This window comes from Saimiri boliviensis, chromosome 6 (assembly GCF_048565385.1).
Source record: "Saimiri boliviensis isolate mSaiBol1 chromosome 6, mSaiBol1.pri, whole genome shotgun sequence".
NCBI classification, from domain to species: domain Eukaryota; kingdom Metazoa; phylum Chordata; class Mammalia; order Primates; family Cebidae; genus Saimiri; species Saimiri boliviensis.
This window is the reverse complement of record NC_133454.1, coordinates 85,678,120-85,690,311: the sequence shown is the minus strand read 5'-3', so window position 1 is coordinate 85,690,311 and position 12,192 is coordinate 85,678,120. Positions and strand designations below refer to the sequence as shown.

At 37.0% G+C, this 12,192-nt stretch overlaps 1 protein-coding gene across 33 annotated transcripts in view; it reads left to right on the top strand.

Annotated features, from left to right (window-relative positions):
* The window catches only part of SOX6 (SRY-box transcription factor 6), a 785,339-nt gene that overhangs the window by 702,877 nt on the left and 70,270 nt on the right, over positions 1–12,192 (top strand). For 27 of the 33 annotated variants that reach the window (XM_074401148.1, XM_074401147.1, XM_074401149.1 and 24 more), the window contains 2 exons: positions 4,055–4,280; positions 7,272–7,459. In XM_074401148.1, coding sequence (XP_074257249.1) covers positions 4,055–4,280; positions 7,272–7,459 — 414 coding nt within the window. The remainder of the gene's footprint in view (positions 1–4,054; positions 4,281–7,271; positions 7,460–12,192) is intronic. The other 6 variants (XM_074401168.1, XM_074401144.1, XM_074401171.1 and 3 more) reach the window with 1 other exon arrangement.

Genomic DNA, 12,192 nt, shown 5'->3' with positions numbered 1-12,192 from the left:
TGACCATATTCTATGTTAATAACAAAGGAAATGTTTCTTTTTACTTACTAGATATTTTATTTTACATATGAGTAAAAATATATAGAACAAAACATAAATCAAGTCTTTTAAATTTAAAATATAATTCCTATCTATTACTGAAGATGTTCTGAAAATAATCTTATCATTTGCTAATTGAAGGAACTATGGTTACCAAAATCTCCCATGCTTCTCTTTATAGTCATTGCTTTTCTTCTGTATATAACATGACTACTTGTTTTAAATTCAGACAGAACATAGGCAACATTTGCTGAAAGTAACAAAAATAAATATAGATGATCTGATGTACCTTTTTTCCCCTAGAATATTTGTCTACTGTGACTGTCAACATCAGATGTCAGAATGTTTCTGTTAAAGATACTGGTTCTACCACTTTTACTCACTGTATCAGCTTGCCCAAGATACTTAATGTCTTTCTACTTTAGTTTTTGCCTCTGGAAAAAAAAAAAGGCAGTTAATATCATTATAGGTCTTAAATATATCCTCTAGTATATAGTGAGTATTCTGTCAATGTTAGTGGTCGTGATGCTGCTGCTGCTCATTATGGTAATAAAGAAGATAGTGTGGTGATTTTAGTGGTTGCGATTAAAATATCTAGTTGTAGACTGAGAGAGATCCTAAATAAACACCTAGAGGAATTCCATGGTAAACCCTGATGAAGGAACAAAATCATATTTACTCTTCCAGTTAAACAACTAAAACTTAAGACAAAATTATATAAAACAATGGTTTTCAGACATTTACAGTAGGAGTACAGGACAGTGCTTCCTATGAGAAGAGAAACAAGTAAGGCAAGCACTACAATTGTTGCAGCTGACTATCAGGAGGAAGTTTCCAGGCAATTATGAAGGAAGTTTTACAGGCTCCCTGAGTAGAGAGACAGAGTTTAGAATTTAGGGATGCTAATGCAGATGAAATTTGTGAGACAGGGTACCAGAAAGGAGCAAGCTTCATGGAGAAAGAGTGCTGAAGATCTGCAAAAGGCTTCCCCTGAGTATTTAGCTGAGTACTGATCAGCATATGCATGTGAGAAACTACCAAAGATAAGGGGCAACACCAGAATATAGCAAACAAATCGATTGCAAGGTTCATAAAGGGCCAGGAATAGTTAGCTAGAATGGAAAGATCTCCTGACCTATGGGGCATCAGGTAGAGTCACCAGAAGGGTATTACCTCAGTAGCGGGGACAAATTACCCCTACTTAGTGACTGTTCTGACCTTGCTTAACAACACCTAGAAGTAAGCCTAGGAAGGATCAAATTGTTCTGTGTCTCAGAACAAAGTTTTCAAATATTTAAACAGAAACTTCATCACCCCAGAAGGTAAAATTCACAATGTATAGCATCCATCCAATAATTATCAGGCTTGCAAAGCAGGAAAAAAATATGAATAATGGGAAAAATTAATCAAAAGAAACAGACCCCAAAATGGCACAGATGTTAATAGATAAGACAGGAAAAACAGCTATTATAAGAGACTTCCAACTAGAGCCAGATGAGATAAGCAAATCTGCTTTCCTAAAAAAGCACCTATAAAGCTGGAAAACACTGACAAAAACAATCATTTAGGCTTCTTAAAATTGACAAAAGTTATATACAATCTGAGAAAACATTTATGCCTCTTATAGGTAGGAATTGTGGGAGTCTGTCTAGAGCTATTCTTATTTCCCCTACTCCCAGGCTTGGTTAGCACAAAGTTGTCAGGCCAAGACAGGCTGTGAGGACCAACAGTTCTACCGTGGTGGAAAGGGATTCACTTAATTGGGCATTGGTAGGTGCTAGCCATGCCCAGTGGTATTATTGGTTAAAGTGGCGATTATTTAATTATAAAACTAAGTAAAAAATTAGAGTATTTCAAAGTTGAAAAAGCTGTAATAAACTCCATATGTTCAAGAAGATAGAGGAAAACATGAGCATGATAAAGCAAAACATGGAAAAACCTAAATCAAATGTCTAGAGATGAAAAATACATTGAGATTAAAACATATATACTAGGTGGGTTTAGCAACAGCTTAGACAGGGTTTAGCAACAGCTTAGACATTGCCGAAGAAAAGATAGTGAACTTAAAGACATAACAATGAAACTATCCATAATGAAAGGCATAGAAAAAAGACAAAATCTGTGGGACAAAATCAAATAGACTAATGTATGCAATTGGAGGCCCAGAAAGAAGAGAGAGAAACAGAAAATTGTATTTGAAGAAATAATGACTGAACATGTTTCAAATGTAATCAAAACTTTAAATTTAGATTTTTTAGAAGCTCAGTGAGCCCCAGATAAAAGAAACATGGAGAAAACTAAATACTTAGCATAGAAATCCCTATTATTTAGATGTGAGTAAAGGAACAAACTAGTTTAAACATCCTTTGAATTAAGAGCAAAGGGAAGTAAAATGCAATTAAGTACATAAGATAATTTTGACATTCATAATGGTGTACCCATGTTGCTTGAGAACCTGTCCCATATATAAATATACATAAAGATATATTGCAACATATGTGACAGATTGCCTTTTCCTTATGAACACACACACACACACAAATCTGGGCCATCACTATATTATCAAACAATTGACTTATTTTCTGTGGTAGTTCAGTAGAAAAGGGGCCTGGAATTTGGAGCCCAATAAATTAGAATTTACATTTTCATGCTGACCTCCATTTTCTCATTTGTAAATTTAGAATAATACTGGCCAGCCTCATACAGTTATTGATAGTTAAATGAGCTAGCATGTGAAAATGCTTAGTACAGTGCTTGGCATATAATTGCTTCTTTGTACATGCTATTTTTATTTTCCCTTTCTAATCCTCCTTCTCAAGTACTATTTTCTGGCCTCTCTTTTTGTTCCCCTTTAATCAATGATATTAGTACTAGAAGAGACATTAGAGATCACCTAGCATCAGACTCTCTTTTCACAGATGAAGAAATCGAGCCCCAGGAAGGTCACTTGGTTACTAAAGGGGAAAATGTCTGTTACCAAACTCTATTGGGTCTTTTAAACAATGGTATTAAAATCTACTTCTCTTTGTCTTTGCAGAAGCAAAATGGGAGTTAACATTTGCTGACCATTTTATTTTAGAATACAATAATACAGATCTTAACACTGAACATTTAAATGAATATGCTCATATTACAACAAAATTTCCAGGATGATGAAAGTGTTGTTTCAAGTATTTTATGGCAGGACAAATGAGACAAAATAAAGGAATGAGCTTAGCTTTCAAGATCCTGGATGAACTACAGTTACAAGCCAGATATTTGAAAACTGTCTCGGTGTAGAAGGACATGTCTTAAAATAGACATTCTGTAAATATATGTAAAAAAGCCTATAAAGAAACATAACTTTAAACATGAAAAATAAATTGCATATAGCTTAGTATATAAAACATAATTATAATCTATCCTTGGTCTTTGCAAAAATTAATTTTAAACATGAATAGAGACCAGAATATAGACCATGAAGAGTGCCCACACCCAGAAAGCCACATAGAAGCTGTGTTGTGGCATGTGGCTCCCTGAGCAGGAGCCTAGTAGATCAGAAGAAGGCTTTCCATGTTTCCATTTTTAAAGTGCTTGCAATTGTTTGATTTAAAATATGTACTAAAAACATTAGCTGCAGAGACTATTTATAGCTTAAGAACTTTTCAGAGAGAGTAACACAAAAGCACTACAGAGCTGCTGAAATTTTAAATAATTCTTTGTAAATGCCCTAGGTTAATTTAGATCCCTGAAAACACATTAGGAAATTAAGCTGTAATGTGAGCTAATTCAGATTTTAATTTGGCAAAAAGAATGATCCAACTACACAGTTAATGTAAATAGAAGCATAACACAGAGAAATTAATGAGGTTTCCTTCCGATGAATCTTCAAGGAGGTAGATAATTAGCTTCTTTTGTTATTACTGTAGGAGAATGCGGCATTGTCTCTGAGGTGTAAAATAACTGTGGCTTACTAAGTGATAATGTGCTTCACTTGTCTTTTTTAAAAATAATTATTTATGTTAAACTCTTGCAGGATGAAGCAGCAGCACAGCCTCTGAATCTCTCATCCCGACCCAAGACAGCAGAGCCTGTAAAGTCCCCAACGTCTCCCACCCAGAACCTGTTCCCAGCCAGCAAAACCAGCCCTGTCAACCTGCCAAACAAAAGCAGCATCCCTAGCCCCATTGGAGGAAGCCTGGGAAGAGGATCCTCTTTAGGTAAATGGAAAAGTCAACACCAGGAAGAGACTTACGAATTAGGTAAAAGAAAGCAAACCTGTTTAGTTACCACTGATATTTGTTTCCAAAGTGTTCCTTAGTAAAAGATAATACTTTTATCTTCTCTACTGAAATATAAGCCAATTTAGTATGTTGTTATATTAGAACTTTTGGAAAAGATCATAATATAAATCCTGCTGGGATGGATTCTTTAGATGATAATGAGTTAGATCCAGTAAATCATAGACAGGAATTTCTATATTTGGTCAGCACATTGCCACTGAAATAATTTTTCAGAGACGTAGGACCTGACTTCAAAGCAGGCTTTCAAAAGGCAAAAATTTATTTGACATTTTTATTTTCTATCAAAGTGTATGTGAACTTTACATCTTAATCCCATATTACTTTTGCATTAAAACAAATATGAATGACACAACTCCAGAACATATATGAAATACTATTGATATGTAGGAAGATATATCATAATGTCTGGCTTCTTATACTCCCCCATATATTGCCAAGTATCTCTAGGAATATTTGTATCCCTATGTGAAAAGTATGTAGGAAAACACATGGGTTTTGGAATGAGGCAAGCTTGGACAGAAAGCCTTCATTTACTAGCTATGTGACCCCAAGAAAGTTATTTAAAGTTCAATTTCCTAATCTCTAAGGGTGATAGTATTCCTATAGGTTACTATATCTCATCGGTTATTGTGAGAATTAAAAGAGAAAAATGCATATAAAGTGTCTAGTACAGTTTAGAACCTAGAGGCATTCAATTTTAAAGAATTGGAATGAATGATTATCAATACATGTGCATATATAAAGTGGAATGAAACAATAAGTGTGAAAGCGGTTGTCAGTAAGAGTGCCAAATAAGCATTAACATTATTGTTACTGTACTCTTTAAGTCAAATTAAGGATCTTAATTTGTTATACTTATGCTCTCAGGAAATTAAATCTCTTAATTTCTAAGCAGACACAGATTTTAAAGGGTTAGCATAAAGACAAAGCATTTCTTCATTAGATCACCTTTCTTATATTATCAAGTCCTGAATTCTAAAATGCTTATTACAATAGATAAAATAATGTATAAGAATAGCCATTAACAGCTTAAAAAACACTATTGCCTATTTTATCTCATTTGATGTTTCACAGTCTTATGAATTGTGTAGGATATTATTACCCTCATTGTACAAATACATACATTGTGGTTCTTACAGGTAGAACGACTTGCCCATACTCCTGCAGCTATTACTTAGCAGAAACAGGATTAGAATCCAGGTCCTCTCACATGTTACTCAGTGTTCTTTTTGTAAACTCACAGTTAAAATATTTGCTGAATTGTGCTGAGTCTAAGTGAATCTTCTGATAGTGAGATGTAAATCTTTCTCAGTGAAATTTGGGTTATAGGATCTCTACAACAGCATATTCTCATTTTGAGTAAGGATGCCTTTTTTGGGACCTGAAAATTTTCATGCAAAGTTAGTGGTATCCACATAGAAGACAGAATTATATCATTTCCAGCATGTGAATATGAATGCCCCTTGGCTGGATTTTTGGAAGTTGTGAGGTGAGGGAAAACAGCCAACAAGAAGATAAATTATAGATTTCAGCTTGAAATGGCCCTCCTAGAATTCACTCTGAAATCATTTGTTTGCTGTCCTGAGTATCATGAGGGACAGAGATGACTACGTCACAAGCCCTGCTTTTATGGAACTCTACTCAGCAGAGCATATTGCTTAGAAATGGTCTGAAGTACTAGCACCTATGTTTGAACAGCATTCTTGTCCAGAAAATATTGGATAAAAATGGTCTTTTTGCCAGAAAACTCCAGAACAAAAGCTGTGGGACTGAAAAGTGACTGACTTCAAAATAATTCCATAGATAGCTTCGGAATTTTTTGCAAACACAAATGCATATGCACATGCATTGTACATAGCAGACATACAGTGTGAGCTTGATTCTATTCTCATTTCTTCTGTACTGCCTATGTGAGGTGTACACACACACACACACACACACACACACACACACCTGCTATGAAATGCTTATACAAGGCCTTAAGCAAGTGGATCACACTAACATTTACCACAGCAGATGAAGCCTATCTATCATCAAACAATTGCCTTCTTTTTGTCTAAAACTGGAAAAACTTATTCAAAGTATTCATTTTACCTACAGTAAAATGCAAGATATAAGTGGGAAAAAAGTCAGTTTAATTTTGAAATTTTTCCCTGTATTGCATAGAATACACTAGAAGTAAATATTTATTCTCACTTTTTCTGAAACTTTGTAGTTATGTGAAAACCAGTCCCACACATATCCCCTCAATGTCAGGAAGATAGGGAGCTGATTGTAGTGGGTGTTTGAGCTGGGGGTGGGGAATGGATTGTCATTCTCTTGGTAAATAACTGAGGCAGCATGATGAGAAGAATGCCTCATTAACCAGCCAGCAATTGGAGGAATGGAGAGTATGGTGTATTCCTTCCACCCCCTCTCTCCTGCAGTGGACATGTGAACACACAGATACAGATATCACTAAAATACACATATGGCCTCACAGATTTTTTTTCTACAGGCCAGAAACAACTTTCTTGTAGTAGCACAGCAACTATAATGGGTAGCCTGGACAAACATCTCTGCCTCCTCGCCACTCCTCACCCCCTTCCTCCCCATAATTCCCCCACAGAAGAGACAACATTGTGCACCAATTGTACATACAGGCAGAGCAGATCTCTTCTTCCAATATATATACGATTTGAGTCTAGGAACCTTAGTCTGCAAGGAGGTGGGTAGACAGAACCCAGGTAGACTGGAGTGCTGGTGTTTTCTCCAGGGCTAAAAGAACCCAGCACATCTTGGTTGCCCTGGCTCTGTGCTCTATGTATATTACTGTATACTTTAAAAAATGGCAAACGTGTGCCCCTTCCTTGTTCCGAGAATGCAGTTTTCTACAGGGGAGGGGATAGTAGTAACGCTTTTTAGGAGTCTGATCTTGCAAGCCTCTAATAATGCGTCCTGTATATGCAGATATCCTGTCTAGTCTCAACTCCCCTGCCCTGTTTGGGGATCAGGATACAGTGATGAAAGCCATCCAGGAGGCACGGAAGATGCGAGAGCAGATCCAGCGGGAGCACCAGCAGCAACAGCCACACGGTGTTGATGGGAAACTGTCCTCCATAAATAATATGGGGCTGAACAACTGCAGGAATGAAAAGGTAAAACTGCCTCCCTGTGCCACTGGACCTGCTAGACTCATTGGCCCACTCTTACCTGGTTCTTTCCAGGCTCCCAAGTATCAACCTCCGGCCATAGATTTGGGCTTCCAGCTTGAGAGCTGTCTTGAACTTTACTAAAATCTATCATTGTAGCACCTGTAAGCATTATTGCTGATTAACAAATATGCCCTTTCTCACCCAGTGTAAGTTGCCTCCCAGGGACCCAACCTACCTGCCTGTTGGTGTGTTTTTCTGTCACATTCTGAAATAGATGTATCATAAAATAAAGGAGATATATGATGTTGTTAGAATAAGAATAGAGTACCAGAATATTAAAAATGGAAGACACATACATGCTTACAATGAAGACTAATATGTTACCATGACTCATCATTAAATGTAATACTAAGCTTCCTGTCAACCAGGGCAAAAAAAAAAAAAAAAAAAAAAAACACAGTTTGCAAAATGCATTCATTTGGTTTTTGATCCAGTAAATTATTTATTGCTTATTCTGCTTATTGCACTGGAGATACAGCAGTGAGAAAATGTGACAAAAGTACCTGTTCTCCTAGAGCTCACATTCTAATAGGAGAACACAGACAATGAAGAAATAAACAATTAAATAGAAAATGTAGCTGCAGGAAGTCAATAAATGCCATGAGAAAAAATAGAAGCAAGTTAAAGCAATAGGGTGTTATAGGGTTGGTATGTTAGATGGGGTGATAAGGCTTGTCTGAGAAAGGGACATTGACATCTGAATTAAGCAACAGTCCAGGCCATAGTGAAAGGCAGGAGCACAGGCATTCCAGGCACTGGGAGTGATGAATGTGGAGGCACTTAGAGGATCAGACCTGCACCAAGGAGGCCACTGTGACAAGAATGGTAAGAGTCAGGACAGCAGGGGAACATAAAGTGAAAATGATAGACTGGGCCGAGCTTATTACACCTGATAGACCCTGGAAAGGCCTTTCATTTTATTCTGAGTGCAATGGGAACCCCTAGACTGATTTTGTCCAGGACATTGACATGATCTGATTTACATATAAAAGGATCATTCTGCCTACTATGTAAGATTGGATTATAGGAGGTTAAGAATGGAAACAGGGAGACTGGTTGAGAGGCTATTAGTAGGCTGGGTAAAAAATTCTGATTATCTGATAGAAGGGCACTAGTCTGATTATGGGGCTCTACCCTCATAACCTCATCTAAACCTAATTACTTCCCAAAGAGCCACCTCTAGTTACCATCACATTGGAGATTGGGGATTCAAGATATGGATTTTGAGGGGACACAAAAATTATCTCCATAGCACCCTATATTGTTGAATTTGTATTATCTGTTAAAGTTCAAACTTAGATACTATTAACTTCAAATTCTACAGATTAATTTTAAGTATTTCTTATTGACTTTTAAAATTCACTTGGAAGGAAAAAGTCTGAAGTATGAAAGGATAAAACTTAATTTTGCTTTGGAACACATGGGAGAGGGATGAGAGATGAGGTTAAGATAGATAGATGATAGAGAGATAGAGATAGAGAGAGAGAGAGAGAGAGAGAGAGAGAGAGAGAGAGATAAGATTAATTTATACTTGACCTAAAACATATCACACTGAATATAACTGAGTCCCAGAAGGTAGGCTGCAAAGTTGTTTCTACAGAACCAGGAAACCCTGGTTTCCAAGTTGAAGGGAGTAGCTTTCCCAGTAGACAACCTTCCTGAGGTTGAATTTTGGACACTGGAAAAGTTTATTAATAGGGATGTTGTATTCATGAGCTCTCCCTCTTGCATAATGTCACTGTTTTGCAGATATATTTTGTGATTCTTGCAGGCTTTGTTTAGCATCTAGAATCAGTTTCTGTGATTGCTGATAGATTTAGTTAAAGTCAGAAGAATATGAAGGACAGCACTAACAGTTTCTTGTGATGGTATCTTTGGCTTTCTTATAATCAAAATATCTGTCTTAATTTTATGGGATTACATAGGGCACTACATTTTTTTCTGAGCATCATATTTTCTTCTGGGCCAAAGAGGCTTAAGATTAATATATAATGTGCAATTAAACTGGAAAATGAATTGTGACAAATTCAGTTTAACTCTTCAAAATTACTCATGTTGAAATTATGTGTTTCCTTAAATATAAGAAACATCCATTTGATTTATTGATTTGTTCTTTGTAGCCCCTAATACAGTTATAGATAATTTTTTGTGATGTTGTCATAAAACATTATAATTTATGAAGCATTCTTCTTCTCTCTCTTATTTGGACACTCTTTCCAGAGGAATGTGGCATAGATTTGGGTGTCCTGGGAAATAGCTTATGAGATGGAGATCAGCATGCAGGTTTATTAGGGAGCACTCTTAGGATTGCTAAGGGAAGGGAGAAGACAAAAGCCTGGACAGCATGTGAAATCCCATCTCTAAAAAATGAACAAGTTAATTAATTTTCTTTAAAACCCAGGACTGGTCAGAAGGAGAGGTTGTGCTCTGGTACAGTCTCAACTAGGGCTTCTAGCAACCTCATTGGAAGCTTCCAGATTCCCATGGTCACTCAGAATTGCCCTAAGTTGGGGTGAGAGTGTGAGCTTTTATACACTTGTATCATCAATGAGTCATTGGATGAGGACATGACTTCGAGTGGGAAGAGGAAATGACTTTGAGTGAGGTGACTCTCTTCAGCTAAGGCAGTGCGAGGACCAATAGCTAAAAGCTAGCTACCAACAGCAATTCCAGCAGCTGAGGGAGTAAATCTTGCAGTCCTGAAGGGGGATCTGGGTCACACATCAGTGTCCACTGTAGCTTGTTACATTTAGTAATATAAGATGTACACAAGACAGGCTTTGTATATATCATAAATGTGAGCCAACATTTATTAACAGGTATAGGGATGCTTATGTCTTTATAGTACATATAGAATCATAGATTATGTCCATATGACTACATGTTTACTCATGATGTGTCTCACTGTATTGAGTAAATCCCTATTTTGGCACTTTAAAAGGAAACATTGTTGACTTGATTGGCCAGAACGGCACCAATGGAGTTGTTCTGGTTGGCTGTGTCACGGGGTATTTAGGATCTGTTAAATATATACATTGTAGGTACAATAGACTGTAACGGCACCTTAGGAGCTGTTCTGCTCCATCATTTCAACATAACTTCTGTGCGTGAATTGTCAGTGTCCTGCCAGCAGAAATCTAAGTTACCGCCTTGGGTTGTAGCTTTCCACAAAAAGAGCACCAGCCATCTTCACCCCTGTCTAAATACCAGTGCAATTCGATCAAACTATAGGCCAATTGCTTACCAAATTTTGTTGTTTTGACATCTCTAAGAGAGAGAGTATTGTAGTCATGACAATACATGGCAGAATTTTAATTAGGCTGCTTCTAAGTCTCCTCAGAGCTAAGCTAAGGGCAGCTGGCAAGAAGACAGCCAAGGCAGGGTGGGCCTTCTTAATGAAGGGACATATGTAAAGTATGTTCTGTAACTCTCTGATCTTCTTAATTTTTGAATGGTGACTCAGCAAAAGCATTGGTTGGAATGCTTTCCTGCATAGGTATTAATGTAAGCCAGTAGATTGATTACCTACTGATCACAGCTGCTCACAAAAAGGCAGATTACACATCTGTACACATGTGTCCTGAGCTGCTATTCACTTCCTCATCTGGGAATCACTTGAGAAAAGTGCTTGACCTCATCAGGTGTCAAACAAAATGGGCTACAGTGGACACAATTATCACACTTTACTTGCCTCTGAAGTATATTGGTAGAATTAAAACTGTAGAGTAAGAGAACCGGAGGGAGCATTACACTTGATCAAATGCAGTCACTTCAATTTGCAGATGAGGAAACGGAAACTTAGAGAAAGAAAAGGACTTGCCCACAGTCATAGTGTATTTGTGGCGGAGCAGAAATTAAATCTCAGCTATCCTAATTCCTAGTTAATTGTATTTCCACTTATAGAACAGTACCAGATTCATTTATTAGTTTCCTGTGATATCTTACATTTTACATTGACAATCTCAAAGCTTTGGTGAAATATAGCAGAGAATAAATAAACAAAAACAGTGAAGCAGAAGAGCATTTATCTCCGTGCTTTCTCTATACTTGCCACCTTCTATCTGGGAAGGACATTCTTCCCTGCCATGGTGTCTGTTGCTTCTGGCGCCGGAAAGCTACCAGTCAGGAAACAGAAGATTGAATGATACTGGTATAGACAAAGAAACAAAGGAGGTGGCCAGGCCAGGAGCAGTCATAGAAAGACAGACGACATGTAGATTAGAAAGAGCTTGGATTTTAGAGTTGATTAATGCTGGGTCTCAGTTCTCTCTGTGCTGTTTCCTAACTGTGTTATTTAAGTAAATTACTCTGAGTAATTTAAAATCTCTCTGAGTCTCAATGTTCATATCTATAAAATGGAGATAATTACCCTTTTCTTGAAGGGCTGTTTTGAAGAAAAGCATATGTACAGCCTGTATCTTGCACAAAAGATGCTCATTTAATACCAGATTCTTTCTCACTTTCAGATGACAGGCATCTTGTCAAATCTGTTGTTTAGTTTTAAATTTTTTCTTTCTTTGATTTCTCCACTGGTGAATGAGTCAACCTATTGGTCCTTGGATCCAAAACGTCTTAAAAGAGGAAAAATGGCTAGTAAGATGCTAACAGGCAGCTTCTTGCAAAGTCAGGATATGCATATTTCTTTTTCATTTTTAGAGTAGCTTGAATAAACTAGC